Consider the following 18,222-nt stretch of genomic DNA (forward strand, 5'->3'; position numbering starts at 1 on the left):
TTCCCAGCCCCCAAGGAGGTCCTGGAGGTGAGGCAGGAGCTGCAGCTATGCAGATGAGTTGGGGGAGGGATAATGGTGAAGGTGCCAACCAAGAGCAGATGTAGACCATCTAGTACAACCAAGAGGCAGACAGGAACCAGAAAGCCAAATAACCCAAGCAAGGCAGTCTGAAGTGCCATTTTCTTGGAAGGGCCATCCCCAGCCCTTGACGCTGTGTCCTGGTCTCTGGTGGAGTTTGCAGTCCAAACCAGCTAGATGCAGAAGAGGGAAGGTGGAGTCCATCCATCTTGGGCTGCCTTCCTCTCCCTCCCGCAGACCCACAAGCATGGACAACCTGGTTGCCTCCACAACACCAGGAAACCCAGCCACATCCCAGAGAGCCTTACAAGGGACACACGTTGGACTTGGGGTAGAGGCACGGCTAGGGGGTAGACAGTATATTCTGAGACAGGAGACTAGGAGCCGTGGGAGTAAGGGGACCGAGCAGGAGGGTTAAGGGCTCTCTGAGCCTGTGAAACCAAGCAGGAGGAAGCTGGCCTTGGGGGCTGTAGCTAGTCCCGGAAGGCGGAGAGCATGTGTCCGTAGAGATAGTGAGAGTGTGCTAAAAGAGAGGGAAAGAGACAGGCGTTGCGCGGTGAGCTGGCAGTGAGTCCCTGAGAGACGGGTTGCAAGGTATCTGCGGCGTGCTCGCAAGCTCCAAGCGCCCAAGGCCAAAGAAAGCAGAAAGGGTAAGCCGGGCACCGGGCGCGAGCAGGGCTGGAGCGGCACTGACGGCCGGAGGCCAGGGACAGGTGCGGGGAGGCCTTTGTGCGGGCGGAGGGCTGGCCGAAGAGCGCCCGTGCCCAGGGCCTGGCCCACTTACCCCGAGCCTCGGGCACAGCCCCGTCAGACCCGGGGCGGGAGGCGGGGTCAGCAGGAGTAGGTCCGAACCGTGGAGGTCTCCAGTCTCTGCGCCCCCGCCGTCCCGGCTGGGAGGAGTCGGCAGCCGCGGGAGAACACAGAGCGGCGGGTTAGTGCGCGCACAGCTCGGCCGTGGGGCCTTCCCGGCCGCGCCTGCCCGCGGCGGCCGTTAGTTAGTGCAGCGCCGGCGCCGGAGCTGTTTACCCGCCTCGGCCTCGCCTGAGCGCCAGCGCCCGTCCCACTCCGCCGCCCGGGGAACCTAGGTCCTGCTGGGCCGCGGCCACGCCCAGCCAGCCTGCCACTCACCTTCGGGCATGATCCTCTTTGGCGCGGCCGGTGGAGGCTGCAATGGCCCCAGGGTGGACACGCGGAAGCCTACCGGGAGCGTTTCGGCAGAGGCGCTGAGCAGGGCGCTGCCATGGTAGTCCCGCGGCCGGAAGCGTTTCCTCCAAGAGGGTGCGCGGCGGAACACCTTGTCCTCCCCCTGCACCGTGGGGACACGCAAAGGACCAGTGCTACCTTGGAACTGCCACGCTCACTCCCTGCCTGGGGTAGGACAGTCAATGGCTGGTTCTAGGGGTACCTTTCCCTTCGGAAAGAAGGAAGCAAGGTCACGTCCGCTTTTAGGCCCTCAGCTTTTCCTTGTGTAAAGTGAATGGGGCAAGTGGATGACTCCGGGGAGCCCTCTCGACTCTGAAGTTCCCTGTCTCTTGGCTCGCGGGGTGGGGTCCCCCTGTTCGGATGTGGCATCCTGCAGTTGAACTGTTTCTCTGCCCACCCCAATCATCTCAAACTGGGCATGGGGTGCCCATTGACCTTTAAAGTATTCCTCCTCTCAGGCTCATCCATGGGAAGTAGTCACCAGCCAGCCTCCATTCACTCCTCCCTGCCTTTCTGGGGCCTCAGTATGGCTGCAGCACCGGTGTGCTGAAAGAGCGCTGGGTCAGGAGTCAGGAAACCCGGCTTCCATTTTATCAATACTAGCTATGCGACCCCGAGCAAGTAACCTCTCTGAGCTTCAGTTTCCTTATCTGTAAATGTAAAATAGGAATAACAGCATCTGCCCTACCTATTTCTCAGGCTGCCTATCCCTGAGGGGATCAGGGGAGAACATTGACCCATTGATAGTGATGGGTCAGGCAGATGGCCAGTCAGAGGCAGGTTCCTCCAAAGGCTCCTGCTGTCTGCCCTCTCACCCGTGCCAGCCAAGTCTCCAAAATAACTGTCTCTGCCAGAGTGCACCCAGAGCCATAACTCTACAGGATGTCCCTCTGCACAAGCACCCACCCCACCCTTCAGAGCCCGCATCCATCCTGCTTGGCAGCCATGCCTAATCCCCCTCAACGCTTATGTTCTTGGAACTGGTGCAGGTAGACTGCTAGCAGCAGGAATAAGAGACACTAACCCACCAGTTCTCACCTAAACAACCTCTCTCAACCCCATTAGGGTTTGTTGTTTGTGCCCTGAGTAGGCCAAATGCCCCCATCAGTTCTTAGCACCATGTATCTCTGTCATAGCATTCATCATAGCATTTTTAAATGTACTTAGGAGATTATTTCATCAATTCCTTTCTCTCCCTCTCTTCCTCCCCCCACCCCACCCCTTTCAAATTCTATGCTTCATGGGACAGAGATTATGATCTTTTTTGTTCCAACCAATATATCCGCAGACCTGAGTAGTGCCTGGGAACACCATAGGCACTGGATAAATATTTGCTAAATGGCAGCTGGCTCCCTAGGCAGGCATCCCAACCCTGAGTTTATCAGGAACTTTCCTCATCATTTCTGTCTTCGCCATGATCCTATCTTTAACCTAATCTAGAGACCCTTCTCTTCTGCACGCTCTCTCTCCCTCCATTTCTATCTTCAGCCAACCCTAAGGACTAGTTTCTGTTTTTCTCCCCTGTCCCCTAATAGTCAGATGTTCTTTGTGTTCCTCATCTCCTCATTTCCCTTGAGTCCTGACATCCATGCATGGGAGAACTGGATATAGCCCTCCAGGGCCTTGAAGCTTGAGAGGGGAAACTGAGAACCAGAATTGTCAAAGGAAAGAGTTGAAAGAGACAGCTCAAGGTTGCTGATGGTGTGCCGGATGGCTGGACAGGAGGCAGTCTCTTGGATCGCCACCCTCCCACCTGCCACTCCCCCCACCCCCAAATCTCACCTTATTCCTAGGACCTGGCCTTCTACTTAAGCTTCCTTTTAAAGAATCAGTTCTCTCCAGCCCCACACCTAGCTGCATCCCAGAAAGCCCACTACATTGCCAAGATGATGTCACCTACTCAGTAACCACCCCAATGCCTGAAGCCTGATAGGACAGCTGTCTCCACTTTTAGGAGGCAGCAGGAGGTAGGAAAAAGAACACAGGAATCAGATACACTTTTGCTCCAGTCTGGCTCTGCCACATGTCAGCCTGTGACTGCAGGTAAGTTACCTCTTTGAGCTTCAATTCCTCATCTGTAAGATGGCATCATAACCTGTCTCACATGATGACTGTTAGCATAAAATAAGATGTCTGTCGTCACTGCACCACCATGCCTTGCCCAATGCCTGGCCCAGAGTAGGCATTCAGAGAATATTTTTGTTAGGATTGAAGGAGTAAAGAGTTTTCTAAGTTAGAAAGCACCATTCAAAGATATATGGGAAAGCTGTATCAAAGAAAGCTTAGAACCTAGTGGGTGGGGAATAAGTAGGAGGGTCCACCTTGCAGGGGCACTGGGAAGATTCAGATCAGAGTGGGGACATCTGGTGGGGTCTGGCAGTTTCTCTCCTTGAGTGGAATACACACACACACATATGTAATATGTATGTAATATATGTGTGTGTGTAAATAACACACTCCAAATTTCAAGGCACCTCTGTGAAGAAAACACCCCTCCACAAATTCTGTATGTTTCTGAGTGTGTCCTATCTACCGAGGTGCAGTAGTCATTCCACAAAGGTGGGGTTTAGCCCTGTTAAACCCAACTAAGAAGAGACTAACTGATAAGCAGATAACACTTATGGTGTCCCACAAGGAGGCCCAGAAGTCTAAACAGAGGCATTGGTAGAGGTAGGGGTGCTGCAGAGAAAATGGGGATCAGAAACAGTTCTGATTGATGATGGAGAAGCTAAAAATAAACAGTCTGGGCTCTTTTTTAACTTGTTTGGAACCAAGGCAGCTAAGGCAGACCTGACAGCGAAGGCAGGCAAGGTTACTGGTAAGAAAGGGAGGAGGGAGGAGGGAGGGGAGAGGAGGCAAGGGCTGGGGAAGGGGCTGTGCCCTAAAACGTATGTTTTAGGAGGAGCATTATGCTAGGAGCATCAGTCTAGCATCCTAATGCTAGATTAGGAGCATCTCTAACAGGAGCATTGTGGCTGGAACTTCGGAGTCTTCCAAGACATAGTCCAACCTGAACTCGAGGAGAAGGCCTGATGAAACTCAGTTGGAAGGGACTGTTTCTTCAGTGACCTGGGGCATAAGAGTAAAACTAAGAAAGGAAGCTGGGATGATAGAAGCCTGAGCCATGTGTTTAGCTGTGTCAGACTGCACTGAGGAACATGTGAGCAAACCTGTCATCTAATGACCTCAGAATAATGTCTACCTCCAAACAACCACACTGTTGGATGGGTGGGAAAACGTAGCAGGCTGGAGATGTGCTGTGCTCACAGCACTGAAGAGAGGGGCTCTAAAAGATAAAGAAAAAGGTATGATCCCAAAGAGATGACCTTTGGGGAAGACCTCTGATCCTGTGTGGTTAGGAGGTTTAGGGCACAGAGTTGGAAGAGGCTAGAGGTACCCAGAAGGAGTTTCATAGAGACTTCTCCAGGCCTATTGCTAGGCCTGTCCCTGCCTCCCCAACCCCCTGATATCATGCCCATCCTCTATGACTCTCCTCCCTTAGGCCACCCCACCAGTCATTAGCCCGAGGAAAGCAGAAACAGGAAACACGTATGTTTTAGGAGGAGCATTATGCTAGGAGCACCAGTCTAGCATCCTAATGCTAGATTAGGAGCATCTCTAACAGGAGCATTGTGGCTGGAACTTCGGAGTCTTCCAAGACATAGTCCAACCTGAACTCGAGGAGAAGGCCTGATGAAACTCAGTTGGAAGGGACTGTTTCTTCAGTGACCTGGGGCATAAGAGTAAAACTAAGAAAGGAAGCTGGGATGATAGAAGCCTGAGCCATGTGTTTAGCTGTGTCAGACTGCACTGAGGAACATGTGAGCAAACCTGTCATCTAATGACCTCAGAATAATGTCTACCTCCAAACAACCACACTGTTGGATGGGTGGGAAAACGTAGCAGGCTGGAGATGTGCTGTGCTCACAGCACTGAAGAGAGGGGCTCTAAAAGATAAAGAAAAAGGTATGATCCCAAAGAGATGACCTTTGGGGAAGACCTCTGATCCTGTGTGGTTAGGAGGTTTAGGGCACAGAGTTGGAAGAGGCTAGAGGTACCCAGAAGGAGTTTCATAGAGACTTCTCCAGGCCTATTGCTAGGCCTGTCCCTGCCTCCCCAACCCCCTGATATCATGCCCATCCTCTATGACTCTCCTCCCTTAGGCCACCCCACCAGTCATTAGCCCGAGGAAAGCAGAACTCATGAACTCCAACAAACCAACAGTGACCAGTTCACAGCCAGGTACTCACGTCATCCAGTTTCCGGTCTGTGCCTAAGGCCACCAGGTTGTTGAACTCTCTCTCCATCACCTGGCGTGCCTGGAGTCCACAGGGTGAAAGGGGGAGAGAAGGGAGGGGCTATAGTTAGTGACCTCTAATGCCATCTTTCACCTGTTTCCTTGGGGGTCCAAGGGCAGAGATGGGGTTTTCAGTGCATTTAACCCATTAGCCCTTGATGCCGCTCCTTTGAGCTAACCTCGGTATCCTCTGAGAAGTCAAAATGTTAACCTTACAATTTTTTTCATATGGAGCAAATTAGAAAACTATAATTTTTTTAAAAAGTAGGATCATAGAACACGTGGATGGACAGACTTCACCTACTGGGAAGTTTGTCTCTGTAAGGGAGTGTCATGCCATGCTATCTTTCTGGAGGGGTAAATAAGCATGCAGACCATGGATAATGAAGATTTAACTTATTTAGATTATATAAATGTATTTTATAAAGTTCCACATCAAAAATTAAACTTAGGAAAACTGCTCAGTCATGGATATTGGTGGCCCTTGGGCTGAGTGGGGCATAAAGGCCTTCTCTATAGGCCTCTCAGCAATTTCTTGCTAGGAGATTTGAGAAATGCCAGAAACAAGAACATTTTCAAAATTACCACCAGATATTCTGAACCATTTTTAATGAAGGATTCCATATTGGGTCAATCCTACTTCCCCTAATAGCTAAGCTAAATGAATGGGTCAGAATAATAAGAACAGTTAGAGAGCAACAGAGAGTAGCCCTGCTACTCTTTACAGATGTACTGTTGTCCACAAAAAACTGGATGTATTTAGAGATAGGAAATGAGAGAAAAACAAGCCCATTTCTGGGTAGATAATATTAACCATAGAATTCTGTGGGGACAGTCTTTGTTGGTATTGGGAACATAATATTTTTTTAAGTGATCAGAAAGGAGAAGCATAGTTAATTTTCAAGTATCCAGGTGACACTGTTCCTCTGGGTAATGAAAGGTGACTATGACATTTACAAACTTCAGAAACATTTCACAAAGTTGTATGAGTGGGCAAGAAAGCAGCTGATGGGGTTGGAAATGGGCAAGCCTAGAAAAATTGCATTGGGATTTCCCTGGTGGCGCAGTGGTTAAGAATCTGCCTGCCAACGCAGGGGACATGGGTTCAATCCCTGGTCCGGGAAGATCTCACATGCCGTGGAGCAACTAAGCCCATGTGCCACAACTACTGAGCCTGCACTCTAGAGCCCACGAGCCACAACTACTGAGCCCGCGTGCCATGCAGCCATAAAGAAATAAATAAATAAAATTAAAAATGACTCCTTGATTAAAATAAGAAAAATTGCAGCTTGGGGGAAATCTCAGCTCTTCCTAGAGAGCGAGGGGAATCTGTGCTATCCATTCTGACTGCTTGGGATGGGTCATTGCAGAGAGACTGTAGGATGCCCTGGCCCTGTGTGCTGCCATCACCCCTAAAAGGCCAACACTCCACCCAAAATTACAAGACAACTCAGCCCTATCCTCACACAAGCGAAAACTCGTCTGCTCCCAGAATAGCTTGTGCAGCTCTGGTGGCTGAATTTCAAGAGATCTGACAGCTGCAAACAGTCCAGACAAGGGCAGCTAAAATGATCAGGGCATGGAGACAAGTCTATATGAGGAAAGGCTAAAAGAATTAAGACCACTCTGTCTGAAGAAGTAAAAGCTTGGACCCAGAGGCAACACAATCAGAGTTTATGAAATCACAGAAGGTGAGAGCTAGTCAAATACAAATACCCGTACTAAATCGTAGACAATTAGGATGAGGCAATTCTCTTCCCCGGGGGAGCCGACTGTGGGTACATTTAGGACAAATAAAATTAGGTAGTACTTTACACAACAGGTAGTAATTCTAGAGTCCATTACCCACAGGAAGTTAAAAAAGCCAAACATATAAATAGGTTCAAGAGAATTTAGGTATATTCTTAGATGACAGCTCCATAATAATTATCAAATGTAATGGAAGGAGATGTCTAATCTTTTGAGCTGTTGACAGGGAGACAAAGCCCTGGCATGGAGAAGCTCTGGGCTGTGTTATTTGGTATATTTAACTTTCTAAAACCTAGGGACCCAGGAACAGATCCCCCCGGGGGTGTGGGGGGCGGAAACAAAGGGGATATGGGTTCTCTGGTCCTTGTGGGCCCCAGCGCTAGTTTTCTTCTATGAATAGTCAGGTCAGAGAAGCAAGTAGAGGAAAAGTCTCAGCTGTAAAGATGGGGCTGGGAGGAGACGGGGGTGCTCACTGCAGTGTGGGGATTAACACAGTATTCCAGGCCTGTGCTGAACGTGCTCTGTATGTGAAGGGCACTTGTTTCCTAGGGGGGCTTGGTTATGCACAGGGACCACTTGGAGGTTTGAGGACATTTGTGATCCCCTCTAGAACAGGCCTCCAGAAAGCCCTCCCACCAATCCATAAACTTGCACATATCAGAGGGAGAGAGAGCAAGAGAGTGGAGGAAAGGGAGAGACCAAGATTGAGACTGATGACCAAGATGAGACTGATGACCAAGATCAGACTGATTGAGACTTACAGCCTACCTGGGTATTCTGCGTGGGTATCTGGAGGACCAGGGCCAACGTGTTGTGGTCGAAGTTCTCGTCCAGGGCCAGCAGAGCACCATGCACACCACTCTCATGGAGGTTTCCTGCATAGTCCCGGAGCCCAATAGACTGGACCCAATGAACCACCTGGTCGTTGGTCCAGACCAGCACATCTGGAGGGCAGGGGAAGAAAAGGAGCAGAAAGAGACAGGTTTGGCCAAGGCCCCTCCAGGGACAGAAATAGAGGTTCCTAGACCCAGAGCCCCAGTCCACCCTGTTCTCTTGGCTCCTAGCCACCCCTACCCCCCTCAACTTTCCACATCTTCCTTCTGTCCTCCCTGGCACCTGGGCTCTTGGAGAACCAGCCCCACACCACTCCATTCTTGCCAGCCTGCAAGACTCAGGGTCAGGCTAATAGGCTTTCTCCCCAGAGCCCCTGTACCAGTCATCCACTGCTCCCAGGCGGGAATGGCCCTCTTCTTATTCTTTCTACCTTCAAGGTCTCTTCTAAGACTTGCCTTTCTTTCCTGTCCAGCCCCACCCACATCACCAAGTTCCACGAGCACTTTCTCACACCAGTCTATAGCACTCTCCCAAGGGGGTCATTGCATTTGTCTCGTTGGTGGCCATTGTCTAATGTGCTGGGGAGGGGGATGTTGCAGCTGATTGGGCGGGGGCTATTTTTCCTCCACCAGATGGCAGCATCCTTTGGGCATGGATTGCGTCTCCCTCATCAGACTGGGAGCTCCCTGCTCCCTAAGGGCTGTGTCTTCCCTCTTAGATTTGGAGCTTCCCTGTGGCACAGAATGCCTCTTCTCCCTTCACTCAGCCCAAGGCAGGGATCTGTGAGGCAGGTCCCTGCTCCCCCAAAGCCGCTCCCACCACAACTTTCAGAGGAGGCTCCATTGAGCCTGACAAGCTTACCCTTGATCTCATGCTGGCTTTCCTCCCGCCTCTTCTCCAGCTCCTTCCGGTCATAATTCAGCCTCTTCAGACACATGATGCCATACTGAAGACTGGTTCTGCAGGCACACAGCCCCCCTGAGCCAGAGCCTCACTGGGGCCGTGTTTTCTACCACGTCTGCCCCATATCCAGCACCAACCACAGCCCATCAAGACCTATATGCTCCAGCACAAAGAGCATCCCAGCCCACTCCTTCTCCTCCTTCCCCCAGGGCTTAGACATAGTCCATCACAAGGCTACTTCCCTCTCTCTGCCTACCCCAAGCCCTCCCTCTCAGCCAGGGTGTGGGCCTGATTGACAAAGGAAAGTTCTTTGAATGATAGCAACATATCCCTCCCTCTCCAGGCACTGGAATGACAAAGAACCCTCCAGATATTCTTTTGTGTCCCCATTTCACTCAGAGTCCTTACAATGGCCTACAATGTGATACATGATCTGCCCCTATACTGATAGCCCTGCTGTTCCTCAAACGTGGCAGGAACGCTTGGCCTCTGTGCTTTGGGGCCTTTGCAGTGGCTGCTCCTTCTGCCTGGAACACACCCCCTCCCTGCCCCCCAGTCTGCTACATGGCTTACCCCCTTGTCTCCTTTAAGTTTTTGCTCAAATGTTATATTTTAAATTCAGTAGTTACCTTGTCCACCTGATTTAAGACTGCAACATCACCAGCATCACCAATCCCCCTTACTCTGGTCTAATTTTTTTTTTTCTACCACCTTTTATCTATTAACATTCTATATATTTATAATTCCTTGTCTGTCTCTCCCAGTTACAATGTAAGCTCCATGAGGGCAAGGAGGTTTGTTTAGTTCACTGATGTATCTCAAACACCTAGGATGATGCCTGACACATTCCACAAATGTAAACACCATGGATGCTAAATGAATGATGTGAAATAATTCACATAAAGTACTAAAAGTACTTTAAACTGTACCAGGTACATAGTAAGCACTCAATAAATAATTACTAAGCCAGGCCACGAATCAAAGAATCCGTAGGTTAGAAGGGACCCCACACATTATCAGTCCAAGCTCCCCACCTAATGCAGGAGTCACCTCTGTAACATCCTTCTGAGTATTATGAACACCTGTGCCTAAATACCTCTGGTGACAGGGAGCTTACTACCTCTTGATGCAGCTCATTCCATCTTGGGCAGCTTTCCCTGTAGTGTTCTTCTTTAAACTTGAGCACTACTCTGTCATTCAGCCTCTCTGGGTTTTGTCATCTACAAAGTGGAGGAATAAAATAGGTCTCTCCCAATTCCAAATACTTTTGACTCTATCATTGAGGCCATTGCTTTGTGAGATTAAATTATGCTTGATTTCTCCCTACTTCTCTCCCCTCAGTTCTACCCAGGTAGCCCATCTGCCTAGAACAAACCCTTATAGCTCAGAGACACCACTTCTAAGGAATCCTGCTCAAGGCCACTGGTTTAAGACTTGGTCCCCTGGAGGGCGCAGATGCACACATACCTCCTAACTGGAAATGCCTCCAATTTCAATCTCACTTACTATAATTTTCAGTTCAGTTCCTATGACTTTCAAAGCTGTTGCACAGCTTAGCAAAAATATAAAGCCCTTAAAGTCAGATCAACCTGGATCTGAATGCCAGCTGTGCCACTTCCCAGTTGAGTGGCACTCAGCATATGTGAGATGGGGGTCATAACTCTCCTGCAGAGTTACTGTGAGCATTAAAGGTGATCCTGTATGAAAGGGCTTAGACCAGCCCCTGAACATCAGAGGCATTCAGTAATGGTACCACGTTTGGGAGGACATTACTAATTATTGTGTGTGCTTTTTCTCCTATCAGAATAGGAGATTCTCATGGAAACCTGCTCAATAGAACACTACGGTCTAAGGAAAAGAGCTCTGAGTTGGGTGTTAAGAAAGAAGGATGCTGGCCCCATTCTGTAACCACTTGGCTGAGTGACCTGGTGACACTCAATCTCTACTGGACTTGTTTTCCCCATCTGTGAAAGGAGAGTTTTTAAACAACCCTTTCTCATCGTTAAAAAAAAAGTATGATTTAAAAGAATTTTTAAAGATATAAGAACATGCTTATGAAATATTAAGTGGAAAAAAAGCAGTTATATACCTAATTGAGGTAAGAAATGTGGACATGTTTTAGAAACTGTGAAGTACCCAAGATTTAGAGCTAAATCTGGAACCGTGTATATAGGCTGAGAGTCTCTCATGGGCAAAGGGTCGGGGAAGGACTTCCATAATGCTGTGTAGGGTTGGGCTGCCTGATCCTCTAGCAGCCGAGGCACATCTCAGCTTGCTGGGGAATGGCCCTTCTCTCCCCAGCCCTATCAATCACTGAGGAGGGAACAGGTGCAGCTAGGCCTGGCAGCCTCCCGGATTGACAGAAACAAAAGATTCTCTTTCAGCCCCGGTGGTGAGGGAGGGGTGGTGCTCAGGGCAGACACAGATGGGGGTTCCAGCATAGGCGGCTCTGCAATGTGGTGGCAAGAGAACTGGGTTTCAGTCAGGAGACTTGCATTTTGCTAGCGTCCCTGCGTGACCTTGGGCCGCTCGCTGCTCCTTCCCATGCCTCAGTTTCCTCACCCATAAAATATGGAGGCTAACTAGATCCCTTCCAAATATAACTTTCTGCTGTTTGTGAGTTGGAGAGACCAAGGGACACCTGCAGAGCCCTAAAAGAACCTTGAAAAGCCACACACTCCCAGCTCCACCCTTTGTCACATTAACTACTCAAGATAAAAGACCTGGCTCAAATAGCAGCTTGTGTGATTTGAAGTTGGATGTTAAAAAGGACTTCCTAAAACCTATCAACTCCTGGAACCATTACCGAAAACCTATGTCTTAGAAGGGCTGCCTCCCTAGCTCCAGCTGGTTGTTTCCATGCTGGGATGTGCCCAGAGAGCTTTCTCTCTTTCAAGAGAAGCCAGACATCCAGAATTTTGTTTAACATTTCCTAGTGTTTAAATGTTGGCAGCTAAGGTCACAGTTTTAAAAATACAACGTAGGCCAAACAAAGTACATGTGTGCGCCACGTTCCGCCCTCAGGCTACCAGTTTGTGACCTCCACTGCAGATCCTTTTGCACAGAAGACCTTTTCAACAAAGAAGAGGAGAACACTGGATGGCTTCCTGTACAAAAGGATGTGTGTTTAAAACTGAGAGGCTCAGATCTGGGATGCCGGCAGGGCAAGCATCCAGAAAGAACTTTCCTCTCATCTTGTAAGGAATTAGACACCTAAAATAGATGCTGGGTTCAGTGTGAGTCTTCTCAGGGTAAATGTAGAGAATTCAGCAAGCTCAATGACAAGAAATAAAACTCATATCTAGGGGGAAAATTTTCCAAGTGAAGCTAAAGAGAAATGACTGTGTCTTAAGGGTTGGAGGTGAGAGGCCTAAACCCTCAAACTGCAGGGGAGACAAAGATTTGGCTTTCCCCAAAGGGAGACCTGTTACCACCCAGAACAGGCAAAGAAAGAGATGGAAGCACCTCTATTCCTGGAGACAGACCCCCAGAGTTGGGGGAGACCTGTGTAGGGAGGTGGCCCCGGGTTCCAGCCTGGCTCACCGGTGGAAGCTGTCCACCATCTTCAGGTGGACCCGCAGGTCCTTCTTGGTGAGGTGATCCAGCATGCGAGCGTCCACAAGGCACTCCATGAAGTAGCTGCGGTACTGGGGGAGCCCCAGACTGGGCAGCCACTGGTTCCCAATCCACTCGTGGTTCATGTCCCCATAGGCCAGGGTCTGGAGAACAAGATGGAGGAGGCTGGGGGCAAAGGCAGCGCTGGCAGGTTGCAGCTAGCAGTTCAAAAAAATCTCAGCTTACTTTCACTGAGGGGCTGGTAGAGGCGGGAGGTGAGGATTTTAAATGGAGCTTTTTAAGATCCTGGAATGATATATTCCCACTCACTTATCAATTATCTACACTAATGAACAGAAGCAACCACCTAGGCAGCAAGTCATAGGAAATCCTTCCCATTGACTCTGAAATGCATTTGTGGTGCTATAAGGCAGACTCGCCTTCCTGATTTTCAGTCAGCCTCAAGCCTGCTGAGCCCAGCGGATAGGCTGCATTACAGAGGGCTGCAGAGTGACAAAGAAAGCCAGTCTCACTTGGGAAACTGGCCTCACACGGTCCACAGGGAGTTACGTTTGGCTAAAGATATAAAAAAATGAAGTAAGGTGAACTGCGCCTGCCAGCGCTCTTCTCTAAGGCTTGGTTGTCTCTCCAGAGATTCTCTAGGTCCTTCGTGTGCCGCCTCCCCACCCCACCACACACTGTGCGCCCCACCACCCACCCAGTCTGGTTCTGAGAGGCCTGCTCCACTTAGTCGTTGCCTCCTGCCTTGAGGGCAGGGACCTCCTCAACCATCTATCCTTAGAACAAATTTTAATGGTAACCCTCCATCACTCTCTTTCCTTACCCACCTTGATTTTTTTAAAATTGAACATTTTATTTTGTTATCTTTTAAAATAAAACGATTGATACATATAAAACATATGTAGCGTATGTTCATTATTAAGCATAAAAACGAAGTTGACATCATTGGACACCATCCATGTTATCCACACTGTTGCATCCATCCTTATGCTCTTTTTCCCCATCTTATGCCCTACTGCCCCCCTAGAGGTAACCACCATGCTGAGTTTTCTGTCCATGATGCCCCTGCTTGAAAAAATGTTCTTATAGTCACCAAGGTATATTTCTCTAAATAATATGTTTAAATTTGCTTGTTTTTGAGTTTTAATAGAAAATCTTTGGGGACTTACACTTTTCACTTTACACTATATGTCTGAGTCATCCATTCCCTTTGCTAAGTAGTGTTTTACTGTGAGAACATACTGTAACTGATCTGTCCAGTCTCCTGTTGATGGGGTTGCCCAACAAGTACAAACAGTGCTACGTGCTTCGTTTTTATTCATGGCACTTACATCTATCTGATATATTATCCATTTATTTGTTTGTTTACTGTCTGTTTCTCCCCTAGAATATAAGCCCCATGAGGGCTAAGTTTGCTCACTTCTGTATCCAGAGGGCATAGAAAGGCCTAACACCTAGTAGCTGCTCAGTAAATCCTTGCTCACCAAGTGAATGAATGAAAGCCCTTTGCTCAGCTCACCAGGGGTACCCCTGAGAGGGACAGGAAGAGGAAGAGGATTCATACTAATCTAAGTCTCATTACTCCTGGGAAGAGGGTCGAACTGAGGGGAAGAGGCAGGCATGCTGGGGGCACAGCCCTCCAAGGCCCCTCACCTGCCATGGTGAAAAACCAGAAGTAGCTAAAGGGGAATGAGGAAGGATGGAGGTGGGTGGCTTCAGCAGAGGAGAGAACCTGTGCCCAGGACTCTTTGTGTGAAGAGGGACCTAAAAGACTGGGGCTCAGAGAGTCCTGCAGGGGAGCGAACCTGCTGGGAGAACACTACCCCAAACTGCTGCGAGTTGGTTCTGGACAAGAGGAGGGGGTCTTACCTGAGCCCAGCTGCCCTCCTCACTGTCCTAGGAATGAGTGCAGCATGTCAGGGGAAACAGGCAAAGTCAAGAAACCTGGCAGCCTCCACCCAAGGTCCCATCAAGAAGGAGAAGCAGACACCCCAGTAGCTGAATGGGTGACTAGGGAAAGCTTGTTAGGAAGGTTAAGAGAGCACAGAAGGCTGGTGCACGCGCCTGTGTTTGCAGCGAGAGGGGATCAAATGTGTGTGTGGCAGAAACACAGTCAGGCGAGGTGCCAGGTCCTCCCAACCCTCCCTGTTCCTCCACCAAGGTTCAAGCACAAGGGTTACGGACTCTGTGGCTTCATGACAATAGCAGGGCAAAACGCTCCCAAGCCCTGCTCTTCTTCACTGGAGTATACCAGTAGCCCAGGGTGAACTTGTGACCCCCTGGAATAGACCAACCCCCCCCCACACACACACACACAAACTGTTTCCATTCTCACTTCTTTCCCACCCACCCACCACCCTGAGAACAGAACTCCATCACACATCAGGGATACCAATCTCGTATTAGATCAGCTACAAGCCCCTTTGACTTCCCACAACCTTTCCCTCATCCTCATGCAAGTCATCAGCCCTAACCCCAGGCCCAGGGTCCAGGGCCAGACTCACTGTTTTAGTGGATGTTGCCAGAGTTTCCATCTCTTCATGGGTGACCCAGACATTCCCAGAAGACTGTAAGCAGAGAGGAAACCTAGCTGGTCCTGCGTGTGAGCTCCTAGGCTCCCCATCAGGCTGGGAGCCCTAAGGACAAGACATAGCTCCCTTCCCCTAAGTCCTCCCACAGGCCCAGCCCAGAATTCTGCACATCGTCTAGCTCTGAGCAGCTCTCTTTTATTACCGTATCTGCACTGCTGAGCACAATGCCTGGCACATAGAAGTACCCAACGAATGTTTCCTGAATGAATATTAATAAATGGTGCGAATCTGGAATAAGGGCTGACCCCAATCACAGAGATGGACTACAGTGAAAGGTTTTACCCTGGGGGGTCCATGGAGAGGTTTACATTCTTATGGAGAGGTTGGCGGACCAGAATTTACAAATGCCCTACTCCCTCTGCTACCCCAATCTGGCAAAAACACAGAACCCAGAAGTCCTGTCTTTGGAAACTCTGCCCAAAGATCTAAAATTACCGGCAGGGTAGGTATGGGGAGATGGAGCTCATGAGTGGTACGTGGGAGGCAGGGAACTAGGCCTGCTGGGATTCTGCTAGCAACAGTGTTACCTCCTCTTGGAGACCTGGTGGAACCCTTTGTGGGGATGGGAAGTAAGGGGCAGGACTCAAATGCTACCATCTTCCCAATGACCAATATGAAACTTTGTAAACACTATTTTGGGGCTTCTGAAAATGTCCTGGGTGAGGGAGAGGCCACTCACAGTCCTGGAGGTGGGCGGGGCAGAGGGGCTGGTCAGCGACACCATCTCCTGGATAGCCAGCCGGAGCTTGAGCCGGTGCAGGGCATTGCTGATGCCAATTTCCCGCTGGATCTCTGTGTCCGAGAGGGCTGACATGATGGCACCACTCTTGACGTTGGCCCGGCAGGCTGCCACATACCAAGCAGGCATCCCCACCCAGAGCTGCAGATATGGGGCACAGAGGGTAAATTCAGCCCCTTTCCCAAGATCTGGGCTCCACTGCAAAAGTCTGGCAATACTGAGAGGCAAGGGCCAGGCCTCATCCATGGCCTCAGAACAGCAAATGAAGAGCAGAGGAATTTAGAAATGTGGAGATGACCATCATCAAATGCCTCTTTTTCCCCACTTTACAGATGAAAAATCTGAGGCCTGGGAAGGTGAAGGGACTTTACCAACATTGCATGGGTGATTAGCTCCTGGGGGCACCTATAGGAAGAATGAAAGTCTTAATGGGGACACCTGTGAAAGTCTTAATGGCTCAGTGAAGATTAATTCCCCTTATCCAGACTTAGCTACTTGAGAGGCATGAGTATATAGCATCGATTCTGGCTAAGTGCTAGGTATGGCACTGTGCACTTGGTACGGGAGAAACATGCTGGGAAAATTCTAGAAATACCACCCCTTTGCCCAAGGAGTCCTTGTCCCAGTCCACACATCCTTCCCACCAGACCCCTGAGTAGACTTAGACTCCCTTTGCCCAGGTTTACCTCTAGCCAGGAGACCACAGTAGGGCCGTCCCACTGGGCAAAGGGCATTCCTTTTCTGCGGGCATCTTCAAGCAGCTGGTGTCTTGCAGGAAGAGGAACAACAGACTCACTAGTCCTTCCTTCTTTCTCAACCAAGCTTACTCCCAGGGACCATGGGCTGTGCCAAGAGTTGGACTCCCACTACCCCTTCTCCCCACCGTTGGACTGCCACCCCTGCTCTATTCCTGAAGCAGTGTGACACCAAGACATGAAGCAGCAACACCTCTCCATTCCCAGAGGTGAGGGCTCTCGCTTTGTTTGCACATGGCCTGAAACACATTCTACTCTGCTCTGTCAGAGATCCCCAGATGCTGGGTCACTCTCCCACAGCACCTTGTCTCCTTCTCACTCAGGTCATCCTAAGAACAACCTCCCAAACCCTGCTGTGCCCACTTAGACCAGGCCAACTCAGTCCAGAAGGGGCCTTGCTGGGCTCTGGCTGCCTGAACTCAGTCCCATGGCAGTCCAGGGAAAAGAGTGTATGAGGGGTTGGACCCCACCCTGGCAGAGACTGGCCGGTGGCTCTTACTTCTTCTTCAGCCGCCGGTCCTTTTCTGCCTGGGTCCCCAGCTTGGTAGGTACCATGGGCTCCTGCAGACCGAGCTCAGAGTCTATTAGCAGAACTAGAAGGGAAGAGATGGCATATCAGCGAGGCCCTCTCTGCTTCTCCTCCCTTGGCCTGGGCCGGGACCGGGGAGCAGGCCAGCAGGAGGCTCCTCAGCATGTGACAACCCGAGGGTCTGATGGGACAACCCATTATTCCTGGAGCCTCCACATGACATCCCTACAGCCAGGCAGTCCCACAGTGGCATCGAGTGGGTCACTCCAAGCCCAGAGAGCCTTCCCCTGGGAGCCTCAGCCCTGGAGGTGTTTTTCAGGCAGACGGATGGAAGTCGTTCCACCCTAACGGCAGCAGAATCCTAGACAGAACTTGTCCCTCCTCCAAACCAAGGGGAAAAGGAAACCCAGAGAGCCAGAGTGGGCTTCGAGGCTCAGACAGAATTATCCTGACCTGGGTTGAGGGTGGGGAAAGAGGCACGTTCAGAGATGTGTGTCTGGGCCTCTTTCTCAGGGCCACTCACTTGCACAAATCTCAAAAGGGAACATGCATAGCTCTGTCCTCTTCTGTTAAGGATCTCCTGAACCGATGCTAGAGTTCATGGCAGGGGCAGCATTTTACAATTCATTTAAGCCCTGGTCACTCCTCACAAGTGCACAGAGGACCGAGGGTGTTGGTAATCCAGAAGCCAATCTGGGATGCTGTCTTAGGTTTAGGTGCCAATGTGGTGTGGGGAACATAGGAAATCATAAGGCTTCAACATGAGATGCCTCTTCCACTGACCAGACCTTCTCAGCCCTGCCCCCTCCCATGTGTGGCTGGCTCCACAATATATTTTGCAAGGCCCTTATGAGCTGGCCCCAGCCTAGGGTCTAAACTCACCTCTTCTGCTCCCTCTACCCTCTTCCCTCCCCACTCTGAATAGACTCAACTGCTTACAAAACTCTCACACCCATGAATCTTTGCCT

General features: G+C 50.1%; 1 protein-coding gene across 2 annotated transcripts in view; it reads right to left on the reverse strand.

Moving 5' to 3' along the window:
* Positions 1-551: 551 nt before the first annotated feature.
* PPFIA4 (PPFI scaffold protein A4) overlaps positions 552-18,222 on the reverse strand; it is a 34,455-nt gene continuing 16,784 nt past the window's right edge. Inside the window, exons 19-29 of one of the 2 annotated variants that reach the window (XM_024750981.1) lie at positions 17,225-17,318; positions 16,657-16,738; positions 15,911-16,111; positions 15,145-15,207; positions 14,510-14,536; positions 12,608-12,783; positions 9,023-9,120; positions 8,096-8,271; positions 5,532-5,600; positions 1,207-1,384; positions 552-601 (exon numbers count right to left, since the gene is read on the reverse strand). In XM_024750981.1, the coding sequence (XP_024606749.1) occupies positions 552-601; positions 1,207-1,384; positions 5,532-5,600; positions 8,096-8,271; positions 9,023-9,120; positions 12,608-12,783; positions 14,510-14,536; positions 15,145-15,207; positions 15,911-16,111; positions 16,657-16,738; positions 17,225-17,318 (1,214 nt within the window). The remainder of the gene's footprint in view (positions 602-1,206; positions 1,385-5,531; positions 5,601-8,095; positions 8,272-9,022; positions 9,121-12,607; positions 12,784-14,509; positions 14,537-15,144; positions 15,208-15,910; positions 16,112-16,656; positions 16,739-17,224; positions 17,319-18,222) is intronic. The other variant, XM_024750980.1, reaches the window with a different exon arrangement.

Source organism: Neophocaena asiaeorientalis, unplaced genomic scaffold (assembly GCF_003031525.2).
Source record: "Neophocaena asiaeorientalis asiaeorientalis breed wild unplaced genomic scaffold, Neophocaena_asiaeorientalis_V1.1 scaffold67, whole genome shotgun sequence".
Classification (NCBI taxonomy): domain Eukaryota; kingdom Metazoa; phylum Chordata; class Mammalia; order Artiodactyla; family Phocoenidae; genus Neophocaena; species Neophocaena asiaeorientalis.